Source organism: Kogia breviceps, chromosome 7 (genome assembly GCF_026419965.1).
Source record: "Kogia breviceps isolate mKogBre1 chromosome 7, mKogBre1 haplotype 1, whole genome shotgun sequence".
NCBI lineage: Eukaryota > Metazoa > Chordata > Mammalia > Artiodactyla > Physeteridae > Kogia > Kogia breviceps.
The window spans coordinates 24,493,081-24,513,127 of NC_081316.1; the positions used below are offsets into that span (position 1 = coordinate 24,493,081).

The 20,047-nt window shown below is 42.6% G+C and overlaps 1 protein-coding gene and 1 pseudogene across 1 annotated transcript in view; one reads left to right on the forward strand and one right to left on the reverse strand.

Annotated features, from left to right (window-relative positions):
• CAT (catalase) overlaps positions 1 to 20,047 on the reverse strand; it is a 39,578-nt gene that overhangs the window by 10,207 nt on the left and 9,324 nt on the right. The window contains exons 2-9 of the mRNA XM_059069727.2: positions 12,747 to 12,918; positions 11,582 to 11,692; positions 10,486 to 10,616; positions 9,937 to 10,041; positions 9,216 to 9,341; positions 3,859 to 4,050; positions 3,243 to 3,395; positions 349 to 487 (exon numbers count right to left, since the gene is read on the reverse strand). Of these exons, the coding sequence (XP_058925710.1) occupies positions 349 to 487; positions 3,243 to 3,395; positions 3,859 to 4,050; positions 9,216 to 9,341; positions 9,937 to 10,041; positions 10,486 to 10,616; positions 11,582 to 11,692; positions 12,747 to 12,918 (1,129 nt within the window). The remainder of the gene's footprint in view (positions 1 to 348; positions 488 to 3,242; positions 3,396 to 3,858; positions 4,051 to 9,215; positions 9,342 to 9,936; positions 10,042 to 10,485; positions 10,617 to 11,581; positions 11,693 to 12,746; positions 12,919 to 20,047) is intronic.
• Positions 6,542 to 6,846, forward strand: LOC131760048 (non-histone chromosomal protein HMG-14 pseudogene; annotated as a pseudogene).

A 20,047-nucleotide genomic window follows, 5' to 3' on the forward strand; every position in this document is an offset into this window, starting at 1 on the left:
TTGTGAAGAGTCTTTAAAACCTGCTCCCTAAGTTGGATGATACCCTACAACAGCCAGTGAGAAAAAACCTTTCTCCCTGCCTTTCATAGTCAGATGGACAGCATGTAAAATCTGAGAAGGGAACTCTCAATAAAATATATAAAATAGATGAAAGTATGGAGAGTCTTCAGGCAGTTTAAACCTTCACTGCTGGGCAACAAGTAGGTGGTTGGCAGGAGCGGCTGCGGGGCCTCCACAGAGCAGCAGGTGTCTGGGGCAGCCTGACGACCCCTGGGCTGGCGGGGCCTCCCGCGCCCTGCCCAGCAGTGCCCTCCACACCCGCGGGGTGAGCCACGGTCCCAGGCCTACCCTGATTGTCCAGCACGCACATGGGGCCGTCACGTTGGTAGCTGGCCACTCGAGCTCGGAAGGGACAGTTCACGGGTATCTGAAGATAGTTGGGTCCCAGGCGATGGCGGTGAGTGTCGGGATAGGCAAAAAGGCGGCCCTGCAGTTATAAATGAAACAGACTTTGACGGTCTGCAGTAACATACGAAAGAGGAGGGGCCCGTGAACTTCACTGTAAAGTTTCAAGCACAAAGCATCACAAAGCCCTGCCTGTCCCCCGAGTAAAGAGCAACGTCTCTTCTCTCTCATGAAATGAGTTCTCCCTAAATGAACGGTCCTTAGTCTTCCATCCCTTGGGGTCAAACAGCCACACATCTTCACATCTGTTCTAGGATATAACTCCTTTTTTCCTCAAGGAACAAGTTAGTGCCCAGGCTTGAATTATTTCCTATTCCCAAGGACACATTACATTGTGAAATAAATTTGCTAGAACCCAAGTAACTGGAATGATGAACTAATTCCACTCCTCCCCACTCTCTCACTCTAGGGGAGGGGTCAACCATTTGCTCTTAACAAAAAGAAGATTTCTACAAAACCAACCGTACAGGAAATTATTCCAAAAAAGCGCCTCCCGTGTTGCATTCTGGTTTATATCAGATACACTTTGAGCTCTGAGACTTCCTAGATATAAACAAAATACTACACAAAGAAAGCCACAGTGCAAAACGATGGCCCTACATTGCCACAAGGTCCTGAATCAAAGATTAAATTACATATTTACCAAGGCAGGAGGTTTTGCCCCACACATATTTACCAAGGCAGGAGGTTTTGTAATTTCTTTCAGTTAGTGTTGAAACAAAAAGCTTTATGATTAACTCCACGTCAATCTTAGTATCCAATTATTTAAATATTCCCATTATTCAAAGCTCTACTACATAAGCAGAGAGAGTGGTAGTAGTTTTCTTTCATTGCCTTCATTATTGGCCTTGAATCTGAACGAGTATTCTTATGTCCCTAATTCTATGGGCCAAAATACAAACCAAGTTGAACAGGACAACTGATGTGATTATTTTGTACCAAATCACTGAGGCCAACGTGCTCAATCCAGTCTCGACATTCTGTCGATAATTTGCTCTGGGCTGAGCGACCCTGCCTCCCATAATCACTTCAGATAGCCCCTAAGGTAACATTCAGATGACTGGTCATGCAGCCGTGCCCAAGACCACCTACAGTTTGGAAGCTGGTTGCCTCCTTTTACCCAAAACAGACTGATTTGTGCTCTAACTTTACCAACAGGACAGAAGATACAGTTGAGCCAAGAGCAGCTCCTGGATATAGCCTCATCATGTAATTCTGGTCTTGTGTCACCTTAGGTTTATAAGGCATCACTACCCCACCTGCAGGTGGAGACCTTCAAAGCTAAGGCTGCGAAATGGGCACAGCAAGGCCATACCCTGACCCCAACTTGAATGGAGGCCTTACCCAAGGCCCTGTGCCCAAGCTCCTTGCTGGGCCAGGGTGAGAAAGCAGAGCAAAGCTCTCCCACGCAGTCAGGCCAACTTCTCCTCTCCCAGTAAACTGCAGAGTGTGGGAGTGAAGAATGGCTGCACCTGCATCACCAGGTACTTAGGGGACAGTCTCTGTGACTTGCGTTATATTATTGCCTGCTTTTCACCATGGTCTGGCTTGCACTTTGGATCCCAAAGTTTTAAAAGTTAACAATCTGACCTTGTTGAAAGGCAACTGAGAACACTGTTCGTTACTGTACAACTACTACCACCTGAACGTGCATTAGTTCTCATCAGGGTAATTTCCAAGCCCTCCGAACTGGCTCTCCACTTCCAATCCCTCCTCCAACGACATCCTATGTATTCCTGCCAAAAGACTCCTCCTAAGGTCCCATGCAGATTCTATTACACACCTACTCAAAAAATCTTGGACAATTCCTCACTGGTCACCAAATGGCTAAATAAGTACAACAGTCCTTCCCTACTGTATGGCCTCCTATTATAGCAGCCAGGACAGTCTATCAATAGATAGGTATTCAATTTATAGTAAACTAAAAACGAATATAAACTTACTTTCTATAAAAGGTTCAAATGCTCCCAATGTCAAAGCAAAAAGTTATTATTTAAAAAACAAAGGAAACTTAGCTTGCCTCCATGGAGAGTGACACCTGAACTGGAATCAGCCACTTACATAAGAAACAGCTGTCAGTCACTGTGGTCTGATCTAGGGTATAAACTTTAAACTTTGTATCATGGTCATAGTCCAAGAACATGAAAGATTGATTTACTCAATAATTATTAAGCCAGTTATTTTCCTATTAACTTCTGATCCAAATAAGAGTTTTTCTTTGTACTCCTGAAAAAGCATACTGGTGAGTGGTGAAAAAATACTGAATGCCTAGGAACATTACCAAAACAAATGGTTAAATTAACCCACTGCCTTTAATCAATGGAAACATAAATTGAGTTTGTAAAAATCATCTCTGGGTCTCTTTCTACATGTGGCAAAATTCAAGCATCACCACAGAAGAGGAAATGAATAAAGTTATGCTGACCGAGTGTTATAATCAATTAGTGATAGTCCTCCATCCCATTGATTACAGATTGAAAAAGAATATTTTACCCCACAAATACCTAAGGTATTTCTACTATAACTTCTTTTAAATTAAGAGCCTAAATGTCAAAGTCTTACCATACTGAGGGACCGACAATGAAATTTGTTTTACACTGTAATGCACATTTAAGGATGTTTCAGTCAGTCCCACAGGAACTAAGGACCCAGACAAAAGTTTAAGTGATGTTGTACTTAATTCTTCATATAAAGGTCATGCCAAATTACACTCTGCACACACGTGTGTGTGCGCACACACACTCCTGCCTCAGAACCTCTCAATCCACCAGGTTTACCTGAAGCATTTTGTCAGGGCTGGGCTCAATGCCAGGCGGCATGTTGCTTGGGTCAAAAGCCAACTGTTCAACCTCAGCAAAGTAATTAACTGGATTCCGGTTTAAGACCAGTTTACCAACTGGGATAAGAGGGTAGTCATTGTGAGGCCAAACCTAAAAATAATGCCATATTCACAATTACCAGACAACCAACAGAAGGAAATTACAGTACCCATAAAAATATCAGCTTTCAAATACAATGAAGCCAATGACGATAAGTGAAAATAACATTTTTGAATCCAATAAAACGATAAGAACTTAAGGTGAGTGCATTGGTTGAAACTTTCACAACAGTAAACAGTAAACATTGAGTCTTTCCCTGAGCAAAAGTATATCAGCTCATCAAAATTTGTTCCCTGCTAATAAAAATATATCAGGCCACCCAGATGAACTTAGTAAACTCATCAAACAGGAACTGGAAGGGAAATGCTGGTGAGCCCTCATTCACAGGCTAGGAAACTCTTAAGTGGTACCACTGTGTTTTGTATACAACTTACGAAATGCTTGACCACAACTTTTTTTAATTAGTTGCAAAGACACTTAAAAAAGAAAACAGTTTAGTTGTTAACTGACTCACCTTGGTAATATCAAATGGATTAAATGGGAAAGTTTCTGCCTGGTTAAATGTCATGACCTGGATGTAAAAAGTCCAGGAGGGGTAGTTGCCTGTCGCAATGGCATTAAAAAGATCCCGGAGGCCATAGTCAGGATCTTCATGGGCAAGTCTTGCTGCATCTTCAACAGAAAGGTTTTTGATGCCCTGGTCAGTCTACAGAATGAAAGAAAGAAGCTCAAACTGAAACTTATTGGCAAAGTTATGGAACTTTAATCAATAATTCATTGAAGGATTATGAATAACACTAACCAAAGACTGGATTTTCCTCCTAACAGTAACCCTACTGTTCAAATCTGATACAAGTATGAATTTATCAATAAGAAATTCTACTTGATTATCCTGATTGTTTTCAATGTCCAGGGAATCTATCTACACATTTTATGTTTAAAATTAGTCTTCCTTTCCCTTTATGTATTCTATATTATTTGAAATTGTAAAATTGTTCACACATAGTTTATTTTCAATTTTTCACTCAGAGAATGCTACATTACTGTCTTCAGACAAGCTAAAACAACTTTTGCTATAAAATATACATAACATAAAATTTATCTTTTAACCATTTTAAAGTGTCCAATTCAGTGGATTTCTTTGAGGACATATCTTAAAATGGAATTGTTGGGTCATATGGTAATTCTATGTTTAAATTCTTGAGGAATTTCAAAACTGTTTTCCAGAGCGGCTATTATTTGAATTTTTATACTCATGCTATTTTCAGATCAGAAAAAAAATCAAAATATAATTTATTTTTGGGGGGTCTGTGTTGGGTCTTCATTCCTGCAGGCGGGCTTTCTCTAGTTGCGTCGAGCAGGGTCTACTCTTTGTTGCTGTATGCAGGCTTCTCGTTACGGTGGCTTCTCTTGTTGCAGAGCATAGGCTTTAGGTGCCCGGCCTTCAGTAGTTGCAGCACGCAGGCTCAGCAGTTGTGGCTCACAGGCTCTAGGGCACATGGGCTTCAGTAGCTGTGGCACGTGGGCTCAGTAGTTGTGGTTCACGGGCTCTAGAGCACAGGCTCAGTAGTTGTGGCACACGGGCTTAGCTGCTCTGCGGCACGTGGGATCTTCCCGGATCAGGGATGGAACCTGTGTCCCCTGCACTGGCAGGCAGATTCTTAACCACTGCGCCACCAGGGAAGTCCAAAATACATTTTAAAAATAAGCAAATGATTAATGAAATTAAAGGACTTTCCCTTTTTTTTTTTTGCATGAAGTAATTTTTTAAATTCCCTGTTTTATAATAGCTCAAGTCAGTTACTGAGATTGTGCTGAGCTAGTATCCCTCCACTCCAACTGTCTTGATTTTTCTTTTTTTTAAGAAATCACAGAATCAGTTTACAGAGATGAAAAGAACTTCAGTACAGCCGCTCTAAAGCAGTTCTCTGACTATGAGCAACCAAAATTAGTATTCTGACTTTCTAAACAAGCCATTAAGACCCAAAGAAGTTAAGTCACTTTCACAAGCGCTCCCATTATCACCCCATCCTGCTCAATAGAGTTCCCACCGGTGTCTTATTCTGAAAGATCAGGCACCATGGAAGTATCTCTTTAGCAAGTCAACTCTGGAAGCCTGGTCTATTTCTACCACAGAAATCCCAACTCTCTCTAGCCAGTGGGAAGGTTTAAACTCTTCTTACTACTAGATCTTCAGGATTAGAAAATGGAAGTCACCACCCGCAGATCACCCAGCTAATACGGTAAATTGTGCGATAATATTTCAATACCTCTCTGATTTTAACTGAATCCCCTGGGTTTAGAAAAGAATAATCTTAGGTCAGAATAATCCAGATTGATGAATCTATGTAGATCTCATGCTACCTCAGAGCCCTCTGCTGAACAGACCCATAAGCAATCCCATCTTTCCAGGACCAATGACAGCTGGGACTATTACCCAATTTTACTGTGGCAGAACTGGAGCTCAGATAAATTTTTTTTTTTTTTAATAAATTTATTTATTTATTTATTTTGGGCTGTGTTGGGTCTTCATTTCTGTGCGAGGGCTTTCTCCAGTTGCAGCGAGCGGGGGCCACTCTTCATCGGGGTGCACGGGCCTCTCACTGTCACAGCCTCTCGTTGCGGAGCACGGGCTCCAGATGCACAGGCTCAGTAGTTGCGGCTCACGGGCCTAGTTGCTCCGCGGCATGTGGGATCCTCCCAGACCAGGGCTCGAACCCGTGTCCCCTGCATCGGCAGGCAGACTCTCAACCACTGCGCCACCAGGGAAGCCCCCCAGAGAACTTTTAATAATATACCAAGTCGCAGTTATCTAGAAGAGGGAAGATTTGAGTTCAGATTGTTCTAACTACAAAGCCACAACATGCTAGCTGTCTGAGATACAATCATTTAGTTCTGCTCTGTCTCTGCTTATTTCAGCAGTAGTATTTGGAAACAAGTTCTTAGGCAACCAGAGGATTTTTAATAACCTTCTAGAGTTCTCTGGCAATATTACTTATTCTAACCAATGCCAATATCATACTAAGAGAACCCTTTAAAACACCTCAGTTAATTAAAAGGTTCTCAAAAACTTCCCCCAAAGTAACTGATCTGATCTGATTGTATGAAAGCACATGAAAAAAACAGAAATTTGGGGCGGGAGGAAAGCAGCAGCCAGGCAGCCCAGCACACCCCTCCAAGCCCCCACTGCTGCCATGATGCCCTAGGGGAAGGTCAGCTCCGCCGAGGGGTCGGGGAATGAGGAGCCCAAGAGGAGATCTGCAAGGTTGTCAGCTAAACCCGCTCCTGCAAAAGTGGAAATGAAGCCCAAAAAGCCAGCAGGAAAGGATAAATCTTCAGACAAAAAGTGCAAACAAAAGGCAAAAGGGGAGCAAAGGGAAAACAGGCCCAAGTGGCTAACCAAGAGACTAAAGATGATTTACCTGCAGAAAACGGAGAAACTAAAAACGAGGAGAGCCCAGCCCTTGATGAAGCAGGAGAGAAAGAAGCCAAGTCTGATTAATATCACACACCCAGTCTTATCAGTGGTCCCTGTCTCCCTTCTTGTACAATCCAGAGGAATATTTTTATCAACTATTTTGTAAATCCAAGCTTTTTAGTAGCTTTAGAAACAGTTTTAAGAGGAGGAAATCCCACCTCATCCCATTTTTTAAGTGTAAATGCTTTTTTTTAAGAGGCAAAATCATTTGCTGGTTGTTTATTTTTTTGGTACAACCAGAAAATAGTGGGATATTGGATATGGGAGGCTTTGATTGTCTCGGGTGTCAGCTTAACATTCCATAAATGGGGATAGCTTTCATATCCTATAATACAAAGCATACCAAATGGCAATTTGGAGTCAGTTGTGCATTTAATGTCTTGAACACTTTAAATTACGTCTCTTCCCATGTTGTTTTTGGTAGAATTGTTTCCTAAAGCAAACCACTCCTTGATCTTGGCTCTCCTAGTCAGAATTTTATGCACTCTGCAACATCTTTGGTCGTGGTAGTCCAGTTTTCTTAGTAACTTCGTTAACATGCTACGAACAACTGAAAATTTGAGTACATAGTGTATATATGATATTAAATTGTGAATTAGTGGGACTTAGGATGTAACAGCATATCAACGTTAGAAGATATTGGTACTTGATATTCCTTTAAGGAAAATTTGCCTCCAAATTTTAAGCTGGAAATTCACTGAAATAAGTGACTCTGTGTAGTTGTGCTTTTGTTTAGAAAAGAATCACAACTACATGATTTTTGTAGACTTTTTTGTACATATGTTAAGAACTGTGTACAGATTGAAATGTCTGTGTACTGATCCTCAAAACAACCAATAAAATCTCAATTATGAAAGAAAAAAAACAGAATTTTTGTTTTCTGACATTTGTAACTGATTTTTTCTATGTGCCTTGTTCATAATATATCCTCAATAAATCCTTAAAAATGGATGGATGGGACCTCCCCTGGTGGTGCAGTGGTTAAGAATCTGCCTGCCAATGCAGGGGACACGGGTTAGATCCTTGGTCCGGGAAGATCCCATGTGCCACGGAGCAACTAAGTTGTGTACCACAACTATTGAGCCTGTGCTCTAGAGCCCGCGAGCCACAACTACTGAAGCCCGTGTGCCTAGAGCCCATGCTCCGCAACAAGAGAAGCCACAGCAATGAGAAGCCCGCGCACCGCAAGGAAGAGTAGCCCCCGCTCACCACAACTAGAGAAAGCCCACGTGCAGCAATGAAGACCCAATGTAGCCAAAAATAAAATAAATTAGAAAAAAAAATTATATATTAAAAAAATAAAGTTCTATTTTAAAAAATGGATGGATGAATTAAAAAGTTAGGAGAAATGTTTTTGGAAAGATAGTATCAGATGTTGAAAATGAGAGTGAGATTGGTATTACAGATAGAAATGCCCCACATCTGTCTTAATCCCCTCCTGGACCCCAAAACTATATATGCTCAAAACAACGTACTCAGGGCTAGGAAAGGCAAAGCAATATAACACTTTACTGTTTGCTAACACTTGACTCTAAACTCCAACAAAGAACTCTAGGCTAAACCAGGTAGGAATTTCCTTTTACCTAGCTTGGAGACCTGTATTATCTTTTTTTTTTTTTTTAATAAATTTATTTATTTTGGGCTTCATTGGGTCTTCGTTGCTGTACGTGGGCTTTCTCTAGTTGCAGTGAGCAGGGGCTACTCTTCGTTGGGGCGTGCGGGCTTCTCATTGTGGTGGCTTCTCTTATTGCAGAGCACAGGCTCTAGGCGCGCAGGCTTCAGTAGTTGTGGCACATGGGCTCAGTAGTTATGGCTTGTGAGCTCTAGAGCTCAGGCTCAGTAGTGGTGGCACACGGGCTTAGTTGCTCCACGGCATGTGGGATCTTCCCGGGCCAGGGCTCCAACCCATGTCCCCTGCATTGGCAAGCGGATTCTTAACCACTGCGCCACCAGGGAAGCCCTATCTCTTTACCTTTGATCTAAAACCTTAGCTCTTCCTTCTCCAGAGAGAAAATAATATCAATGTGCACCTTCTGGTACCATAAATATTAAACCAGAGAGCAAGCACAAAATGAGCATTTTCCCAAATATTTATGGCAGAGCTCCCAGGGTCCAGAAGAAGAAAGCTTGATTGCTGAGAGCTTTCAGCCACATGAAGAGACCAAAGAGAGACTACACATAGTTCTTCTAATTGGGCAGCATGAGTCTATTCACTCAAGCTGTGGTCAACAAAATAGTCATGGTCCTACTCAACCAGATCAATACTTGTCATCCTTGAGGGTAGAGGTACGGCTAATGTGGGGGAGGCCTTGATTCTTGCCCAATCCTCAGAAGAAGTAAGGATACGTGGGTGGTGGGAGCCTTCCACCGCACTGCCCGAAGGCAACATGTACCTTATAATGGAATTTGCAGTAAACAGCCTTTCCATTCGCATCAACCAGTTTGAAAGTATGCGATCCATATCCATTCATGTGCCTGTGTCCATCTGGGATCCCTCGATCACTGAACAGGAAGGAAACCTAAGGAACAGAAAAGTAAAGTGTAAAATTTTTCAGCTTAAATCAAAACATCTTATATTTTTAAGACATTCCTAAGTTTCCATAAAAACCTCCTAATGACATGGAACATACTAGCCAAGTGCCCAGAGGAAGGGTTACCATTTGTAAAAAATGACAAACAGAAGAATTTTAAAGCAGAATGATATATAAATCATTAACCTCATGGCTCAAAATTCTATAAAGAAACGTTAAGACAAATCTGAAAACTAGCCTAACTTGCTATTCAAATTTTAATTTAATAGAAAATTTGTTTGGTACTACTTTCCCCTCATTTCCCTAATACAAAGAACTTTACTTCCTACTAGAAACTTTAATCCTTAATATTGCTAAATATCAATTGATAATGATTCTAGAATCACATAAGGTCTATGAATGGGGAAAGATTAAGAAAATCAGTCATTATAAAACTCTTCAAGGATCAAGAAATCTGAGGAAGCCTCCCAAAAGGAAAGTCAAAAACCAATTCCAATAAAACAGCCAAAACTGGAGAAAAATGTATGACACATAATTAACAGTTCCATATCAGGATATATAGTGAAAAAAGAGGTGTTCCCACCTGATGCAGAGACTCAGGACGCAGGCTCCAGAAGTCCCAGACCATGTCAGGATCCTTTAGGTGTGTTTGAGGGTTTCTCTTTTGACTGTGGATAAAGGATGGAAACTAAATGGAAAAAGAGAGAAAAAAATCCAAAAATTACGTTTACAGGAATTATGGTGTCTTATACATTGCTTAATGCTAGGTTTACAGATTATAATTTTGAACAATGTAATCCTAGAATTTTAAGCTGCAAAACCCTAAAATGAAATTTGCCCTCTACATGTTTCTAGGGCAAATTGCCTTTTTATTCATCTTCCAAGCTCTGCAAGGAAAACTGGACTATTCCCATAACATCAATGAATCCTGAAATGCCAAACTAAGACCAGTGATAATTGTTATTTGACCTTATAAAAAGATATTAAATACAGAAAAACATTTTAAAAAGGCAATCTAGCCAATCCAAATTCTCTTCTTTCTGCTTTTCCCAGGGCTTTTCCTCAAATGCCAATCTATACAGAGTATTAAATCAACAAATATCTGCAGAGTGCAAAATACTTCATCACCTACCAATATGGCATCCCTGATGAAGAAAATGGGGGTGTTGTTTCCAACAAGGTCCCAGTTGCCATCCTCCGTGTAAAATTTCACTGCAAACCCTCGAGGGTCACGAACTGTGTCAGCTGAGCCCGATTCTCCAGCTAGAAGATTCAAATGAGAAAAATGAAGCCTCCACAAGAGTACTTTGCATCCAAGAAGCCTGCAGTCATAAAGAAACACTGGGATCTAACATTTCTGATTCATTTTCTAGAAGTAAATTAGGTATTTAAGTGCCTGAGTTATTATTTCTACTACCCACCAGCTAACTCAGACTAAAAAGTAAACAAAAGAATTAACTGAGAGAAATGAGAGAGCGTATGTAACAACAGCTGAAAAGATTATCCGCTTAACATAAAAAGATAGCTTTGTTCAAACAGGTAATTAAAATTTAAATTAAGGGAAGAGAATAATTATGAAGATTAAGGTAGTGAACAAAGAGAATAAGTGAGTATCAAAATTATGAGGTTAATACTAAGAAAATGAGTCAAAACAAATTCTTATTCTTAATTTCATTTACTTTTGCATTCCACAGTATTTTAAAAATGCACAAATTCATGCAGAAACAGAATTAATCAGGCATTGTGGTGTGTTGAGATGCAGTTTGATAGCTCTAACTCTTACTAGCTCTGTAACATGAGGAAAATCACTTACTCTCTCTGAAATAGAAAGAACCCCACCTTGCAAAGTAGATCTACAGACTATAAACAATGTCAGTAAAGCACCAACCATGGATGGCATAGAGTTAATTCTCAATAAAGGACAACTGTTACCATGGCTACTGAGTAAGATTCCCACTTCATGCAACCACTTGTAGGAAAAATTCTTTCCAAAATTGCAGAGGCGGCCTCTGCATAAGTATGATTTCCTAAGACCTCAACAAACAGAATTATAAGTAACTTTTTACATGTCTTAAAATATTTTTTCTACGTAAAACGTTGCTATCATTTGAAGAAGTGCTTGTTTTCTATTGTCTAATAAGTTTTTTCTTGAAATTAAGTTATAAATGCCCCAGATAAGATACACGGTTGAGTTAAGCAACACCAGTAATGCAAACAGACCAACTTACCAACAGTGGAGAAGCGAACTGCAATGGGTGTCCTCTTTCCAATGTGCTCAAACACCTTCGCCTTGGAGTATCTGGTAATGTCATGCGTGACCTCAAAGTAGCCAAAAGCCCCTAAGGAAAAAGACACAGAAATCCTCATCACAAGACCATCACCCAGGCCATCAGGCCCTCAATAGGCATCTGCGTGAGAGAGAAACTGGTGGCTTAGCACTGGCCTTCTGGGAGCTTCCAATATGACGGGAGAAGGGGAGATGACCAAACACAAAATGATGAGAGCAAAATGCAAAGTCCTAGGTCACTTAGTGCTAAGCTGAGTGCTACACAGCTGGTGCCAAAGAGGAGGAGGAGATGGGTGGGACCAGAAGGAATGAGTCAAGGTTGCCACAAGGACACAGGGCCTGAGAGGCCCCTGAAGTACAGGCAGGACCTAGGAGAGAAAGAACAGGGTGGAGAGGAGGAGAAAACACAGGAAGAGAAGGACTGAGCACTTACAAAGGTCGTCACAGAGCCAAACAACAAACTGAACAGCATTATCAAAATCATGAGGGAAAAGACACACAAGAAAAGCTGGAGAAGATGTAAGAACAAATAAAGAAATTGGGAAGTCCTAACTGGGAGTCCAAGTAAGCAGCTAAAACAAAACCTCTTCCTTTCCATCAAGCTTCGTTTTTCCAATTGAGTTTTTAGCTTTCGTTTAAACACCACCCCTATCTTTTGTTTCTGTAATAAAAGCAAGATAAAAGTTTTACAGAAATTTTCAACAAAAAGGAAAAATCACCACAAACCCACCACACTAACACAACCATCATCGATTTTGCCCAGTTCATTCCAGTGTTTATCCAGTTAAGTGCACCATCTACATCTAATTATAATTACAGTATGTCTGTGTCGGTATTTCCACATTTCTACTGCTTCACTAAACTGCAAAATGGACTAAAAGGAAGATTACTTTTATTTTCAGTAAAAAATATTTTATATATAATGTGCTATCCAGGGAAATAACCAACATTTAATTACTGACTCCTCTATTGACAGACATTTTTTCCCCTCCTCCTGGAATGGAGATTTGGCACTTCCATTAAAGGAGCTCTGATCCTTTGAGAAGTAATTTTTAACGCAGGTGTTGTGAAACAGTCCTTTTACAACAAATGAACACAGTTCTCACCGGCTCCTTTGGCGTGCACGACTCTCTCAGGAATTCTCTCCCGGTCAAAGTGAGCCATTTCATCAGTGAAAACCACATCCTGAACAAGAAGGGGCCCGCGGGGCCCTGCTGTAAGAATATTGAGTTTGTCTCCTATCGGATTACCGGCGCCGGTGGTCAAGACATCAGGTTTCTAAGTGAACATGAGAGGGGAAGAGTGAAAGAGAGTCAGTACAATCACACACTTAATTTCTGCTATCACAGGGCACATCGTTTTGCATTTTTTATTTTTTATTTTTTTTTTCCAGTATACGGGCCTCTCACTGTTGTGGCCTCTCCCGTTGCGGAGCGCAGGCTCCGGACGCGCAGGCCCAGCGGCCATGGCCCACGGGCCCAGCCGCTCCGCGGCACGTGGGATCCTCCCGGACCGGGGCACGAACCCGTGTCCCCTGCATCGGCAGGCGGACTCCCAACCACTGCGCCACCAGGGAAGCCCCATTTTTTATACCTTCTACCCAAACTCTTTTTACATGTCCTGTGTCAAAAGTACTGAAATACTCAAAATATGCAATTGCCTGAAATTTATAGTCAGGTCGCAGAAACACTAAGAAATCTGCTCTGAGGAGCAGGAAGATGGCTAAATAACTCGCCAACTTGCTGCAGCCCTGCTCCAAGTACAGCCGCCGGGCTCCACACAGGAAACCCCAGATACGGAGCCTCCAAAACGGATCATATGTGCTTAACATGGAACATCCAAACTAATAGTGAGACAATGGTCCCCACAGAAGCTATGCCTGTAAATGCTTTCCTCAATCTTATAAACTCTTCCTGACTGCTGCAGAGGTCAAGGCGGGTCATCCTGTACAATGCATTCATTTCTCTCAAGTAGTGTGTACCAGCTATTTGCAACATCTCTTTTCAATTCCAAAAAAAAAAAAAAAAAAAGTCAGTGGCTTTTGTTGTCACTGATAATAAACAGTTATGGTAAGATGGATTATAGTACTAATTTTCTTTTTTTAAAAAACTTCTTTTATTAATTCATTTTATTTATTTATTTTTGGCTGTGTTGGGTCTTCGTTGCTGCACGCAGGCTTTCTCTAGTTGCAGCGAGCGAGTGAGGGCAACTCTGCATTGTAGCGCACAGGCCTCTCATTGCGGTGGCGTCTCTTGCTGTGGAGCACGGGCTCTAGGTGCACAGGCTTCACTAGTTGTGGCGTATGGGCTCAGTAGTTGTGGCTCACGGGCTCTAGAGCGCAGGCTCAGTAGTTGTGGCGCACGGGCTTAGTTGCTCCTCAGCAAGCGGGATCTTCCCGGACCAGGGCTCGAACTCATGTCCCCTGCACTGGCAGGCAGATTCTTAACCACTGCACCACCAGGGAAGTCTCTGCAGTATTAATTTTCTAAAGATGCCAAATATCTCTGAGATGAGATAGGCTGTTTTACGGTAATAAAGAATTCATTTTCATCCACCCAATTGTCCCATTTCTATTACATCAGAAGCCTCTCAGCTGTCCCTTCTCTAGAGTGGGGACAGCACTTTTAACCCTCACATGATCCTGGGCAGCTCCCAGCTGTGGTCAAACTCTGCTTTTGACCACAGCCAAGTGCCTCTCCCACGACCTCCCCTGGTCACTAGGAAATCAGGGGAGATGCAGAGCTAAGCCACCTCCAACTGGGTGGGTCCAACTCCCAGCCCTGCCAATTACCAGATGTGTGGCTACTAGCAAGTTACTTAGTATTTCTGAGGCTACTATTTTTCATCTGAAAAATGGACAAAATATAACTACTTCCCAGGGTTAACACATGGATTAAAAGAACTGAATGTACACAAAACAAGGCCACACACACTAGGCAAGTACATGTTACTGCTGTACTGGCAATAAGAAAGGGACCTGATACCAGAAACAAAGCATTTCTGGCTTTATTTTTCTAGAAACCATGACAGATGTGTAGGTATCCATCCAGACTCTCTCGCCCTATCCCTTACCCATCCGGGAGCAAACCCTTCCAAACTATATGAAAGTTTATGTGTCCAGTCTGTGGTTACCACCCAATCACACCACCCTCTTTTGAAGACACACGTGATAATAAGTGTGACACTGTATACTTGTTTAAAATCTAAACTAGAAAATGAATCCGAAAAAGGACGAGTGAAATTGCGTAACTTCACCTTTAGTTTAAACCTAAAACCTTGATTTTTCAAACTTGGCTGTCACTGGAATCACCTGGGAACTTTTTTTTTTTAAGTTTTTTTTAGAATTTATTTTATTTTATTTATTTATTTTTGGCTGTGTTGGGTCTTCGTTGCTATGTGCGGGCTTTCTCTAGTTGCGGTGAGCGGGGGCTACTCTTGGTTGAGGTGCGCAGGCTTCTCACTGCAGTGTCTTCTCTTGTTGCGAAGCACAGGCTCTAGGCACATCAGCTTCAGCAGTTGTGGCACACGGGCTCAGTAGTTGTGGCATGTGGGCTTAGTTGCTCCGCGGCATGTGGGATCTTCCCAGACAAGGGCTCGAACCCGCGTCCTCTGCATTGGCAGGTGGATTCTTAACCACTGTGCGACCAGGGAAGCCCACCTGGAACTTTTTAAAGCACTCAGATGCCTGGCCATCCCCCCTAGAAATTACTGATATAATTAGTCTAGGTGAGGCCCGGGCATCACTGCTATTTTTTTGAGCTCTCCAGGTGATTCCTAAGTGAGACCAGGATTAACCACCACTAACCTAAAGCTTTTGGATGACCTACAATTAAAATTGTAAAAAGTCTGAGTAAACTAAGTCTGTCCACCCTTTACATGCTCTTTTCATCATATAATCAAGGCACTAAAGGAAACCTAAAAATGGCAGGCGGGTGGGTGGAGGGGAGGAACATCCCATAAAGGAGAAGAGTATGAGAGAGAATATCAAGCTTAGTAAAAGGAAAGGTAAACAGGTCAGAGTGTCATTTACTTTTCTGCATCCCTAATACACGAAGGAGGTGCTGCTGAGAAACAAATGAGAGCACACCACAAGACCCCTCCTCATGACCAGGTCAGCATGATAAAGTCAAGAATAAAAACCATGCCCAAAGGAGGCAGATGCAGAGTAAGCCGGATGAGTGAATGAATGAGTGAAGAACTAAAGAATGAGATGGTTTCGCCTGGTGACACTGAATCATGGAATCTTAGCGTGGCAATGCTGGAACGTTGCCACCACTGGGCCTCCCTCTCCCCAAGGCAGGAATCTCCTCCATAACACCCAACCCCTGGAGAAATGAAACCTGGGTTTGTAAGTTACAAATGCAGCATTTGGCATCTCTTCTTATTCCCTGGTCTAATAGATCAATTGTTCTCACTTTTAACACCTTTCCTCACACAAGCTAATGGATATGCAATTTGCTTTTAAAACAAGTGTGGTAGGAAAAGCTTCAACACGGTCAGCAAGACAGAAGGGAGGCCAGTGGGCAAAGACTGGGGAGGAAATGATGCCCGCCTTCAGGGGGTGTTTAGGGCAACATCAGATAAGAAAAACTGACTTCAAGCAAAGATAAGAGTATTTACTAGATGAGAAGGACTCAGTATGTTCGCTGAGATGGAGAGAGTTAACGCAATGAAGCTTTACTAAAAGTGAGGGTGGGGCTGGGAAACAGACCTCAAAAGCAAATTTTTAAAACATTTCTGAAAAAAAGCTAGTTCCATGCAGTGAACATTGTGATCAGACCCAGTGTAGATACAATTTGTTTTTATTTTCGTTTGAGTCAAACTTCCAGGAGTCTCAAGCATTCAGAATAATTTTGAACTTGAAGCAGAAAGCAGTGAAAATCAGCCCTCCAGGGCTACAAGCAATGACAAAAATGTCCTGGAATGGCAAAACTTGGAAGATGATACCTGCTTATACGAGTACAGTCCGATGAAGCCACTCCCTGCACAAGCTGAGAAGGGCAGAGGTGACGGGGGGGGGGGGGGGGAGTATATAAGGGAGGGAAGAAGAGAAAAAATGAAGTCTACAAACAGCAAAGGCAGCGACCACCTGGCAGCAACGATAAGAGCAACAGCGTGGCAGATTTCAGCCAGAGGCTGGGAGAGAAAGGGCTGGAGGGAAAAATAACTCAGAGCTCGGTCTGCAGGTCAAGGACAGAAAAAGCAGCCATAGCACACCTGGGTCACATTAGAAGTTCAACAATCCCAAGGTGGACCCCTCTGCAGGCTGGATGGTGAGGGGGGTGGCTGCAGGTGGCAGTGGAGCGGGGGCATGTGGATTTAGAACAAGGGCCCCTCAGGCGACTCATTTCAACGCTCACTCATTCACCAGCCAGGGTCCCTGTCCTCCCCGTGGCCACAGACCACAGAGCCTGGCAAGAAGCATCCCTGTGTCCTGCACACACAATGCTATGGGTCTGCAGTCTTGGAGGAGGGTGGACAGAGGTCTCCTGAGGACAGTGAGTGCCAGGAAAACCATAATACAACCATGTCCTGTAGCCTGCGCCCCTGTTTTTCACAAGCATCAAACAAAAGAAACAATATCCCATGACGCAAGCTCTGGGCTTTCTCTAGGAATATGATGGAGTGTGGTTACTGCTGGTCCAAAGCTAATTAGAAAGGACAAACACAGAATCAATGCAGTTGGCAGAACTGCATATGTTCTGTATATGTTCCTCATTTCCCTCTGTAACTACCATTTCTCAAGCACCTGCCATACACAAGTCCTTATCCTAGCTACCTTCATTCAAGCCTCCCAAGAACCCAGTGAGATAAATGTCATTACTCCCATTTAATGGGTGATGCCACATGCTCAGAGAATTTAAGTAACTTTACACAGATTTCAATGTGGCAGCACATGTTTACCTGCAACATGCAACAAATATGGAGGGCAAAGATGTACCTGCCAACTTGCTGATTATTGGGGGTTTTTTTGTTTGTTTGTTTTTTAACTCAGTGCAAGGTCACTTTAGAACTAGAATTTTTTTAAGACAGAAGAGCTTTTCTGTTGCTGGACAACACTAAGAGCTCCCTCTCTAGAAAAGCAGCATCAGTACCTGTTAATCTGTTTACATCTTTCTGGCTGCCAATTCCTCATGACATTCATACATGCTTCTCCTGGACCGCTCTTCCTGCCCCACCCATGCCACCCCATGAGCGGGGCCAAGGGCATCTTCTTGTGCCCCACAGAATAAATACTATAATTGTCTGTGTACTTCACAGTTTTTCCTCTCTAGACAGCACACTCCTTTTGCATCTATAGCCCTGACACCTGCCACGGTGCTCGGTTACCAACAAGTGCACAACCAATGCTGCGGATTCAACATGGGAATGAATTAAACTATGGACCAATAGGAAATGGCCAAGAAGGATTCTTTCTTAAAAGGAGGAGGATACAACGATAGTCTATGCCTCTCCCTGCACCTCCCCTCCAAAAAATAAAAGAGAAATATTTGAACTTATAACTTCATATTCTGATCAATCACCTTCAGACAAACTTGTTATAAAAACTGCTGCAGAAATTGGCAAAGAAGTACTCTGGCCTGGCTAAAACCTGGCACCATGATTAGAAAGAAGGACTCAAAGTTAAAGTAAAATTCCGCTTTGGCTTTGCTGTTTGTACTTTTTGGCTCAAACTAAGACACGGATGAAGAAATGTTCCTGAGAGGAGTCAGGATGGCCTTCTCTGATGAAATATTTTATCAGCCTAGCTTCCACTGGTCAGTGCCCACTGCTGACAGAATTTCCAAGAACTTGCTAACCATCTTAGTTTTCCTTTTTTAAAGTGAAAAACAGTGGTCATGCAAACCATCCCCAACTTTCAATCCCAACCGAGTCATAACGACAGCTTTATATTCCCAGAGATCAATACAGAATATAGCTAGTATTTCTAGCAAATCACTGTCTATGACACACCCGTGTACAGATAAACCAAAGACAGTCCTGGTCCTCAGATTTCTTGGTGGGGAAGGGAATGAAAGTGAGGTGCTCCAGGCCTCTGTCCTGATCCGAAGAAGGGGGGAGACTTCCCCCGATGGGGCAGTTTGGGAAAGGAACCCAGGCCTACACAGGGCTCCACTCTCTTCCCCTTTGGAAACCAATGGCTGCAGGCAGCAGCCAGTCCTCTGGTAATCTCCAGAGCTGCCTAAACACAAGGGGTAAAGAAATTCAGCTCAGGAAAGCTGTCTCAGCAGGCCCTCTTGGCCAAAACTCCTAAGCCACGTTCTCCAGTCAAGCCTCTACTGATTATAAAGGTGATTCTGGATTCCTCTCATGCCACCGACTCCCTGCTTCTCCGTCAGCTTAGGTGTGCAACATGTACGTGAGAGGCCTAACTTACTAGACGCGCTCAAGCCTCAAAACAACAAATATCAGCTTGCTCTGCAGGCATTGTTCTAAACTCTTTACTCGGTTATCACCTTTAATCCACCTCTCCGAGGTAAGGACTATCGTAATCTCCATTACACAGAAGAGGAAACTGAGGCACCAAGAAGTTATACAATTTGCTCAAGGCCACCCACCTAGAATGGGGCAGAAGCAGAATTTGAACCCAAGCAGACTGGCTCGAGGACCCAAATCTTACCCACACACTATAGCACCTCTCAAAACAACATAGCTAACATCTCCTGCACATATTCTTCAGGCTGGGTAATTGACATGTATTAATCTACACACATGTTTTAGATAAATAAATTCTCACAGCAATATTGCAAAGTAAGGAGAATTATTATTCCATTTTCAATATGGGAAACCAGAGAGGAGGAAGGTTTGGTAACCTGGCCGGTGGTCAACCCTCAATTTGAACCCTGTCTGACTATAAAGCCTGACCCCTCACTTGACCCCCTTAAAGTTTAAGCCACATAAACTCCGTTTGCAACCACCCTAGGGAGGAGAAAGACGGACTTAAGAGACATATCAACCAATGTAGTGTGTGAACGTTATTTGCATCTGACTTTGAACAAAGTGTTAAAAAAAAGAGAGACAGACAGTGTCAGGGGTCCCCAAGACCACCCCGGGTTCAGTGATTCCCTAGAACTCACAGAACTTAGCATCTAGGCATACTCAGGCCATTATTTATTACAGCATTTAGGTACAAAGCAAAATAGCAATGAGAAAAGGCACAATGAAGTCCAGAGGAAACCAGCCCAAGCTTCCAAGAATCCTCTCCCAGAGTAATGCAAGACATGCCTAATTTCCCCAGCAAGCTGTGGCAACTCACGTGAAATGCTGTCTCGCAGGGAAGCTCATTAGAGACTCGGCACCCAGGGTTTGTACTGGGGGCTGATCATAGAGACACCCTCTGACTCCAGGAAGGAAAGCAGGTGCTCAGCATAAACCACATTGTTTGCACAAATGGCTTAGGCACTGT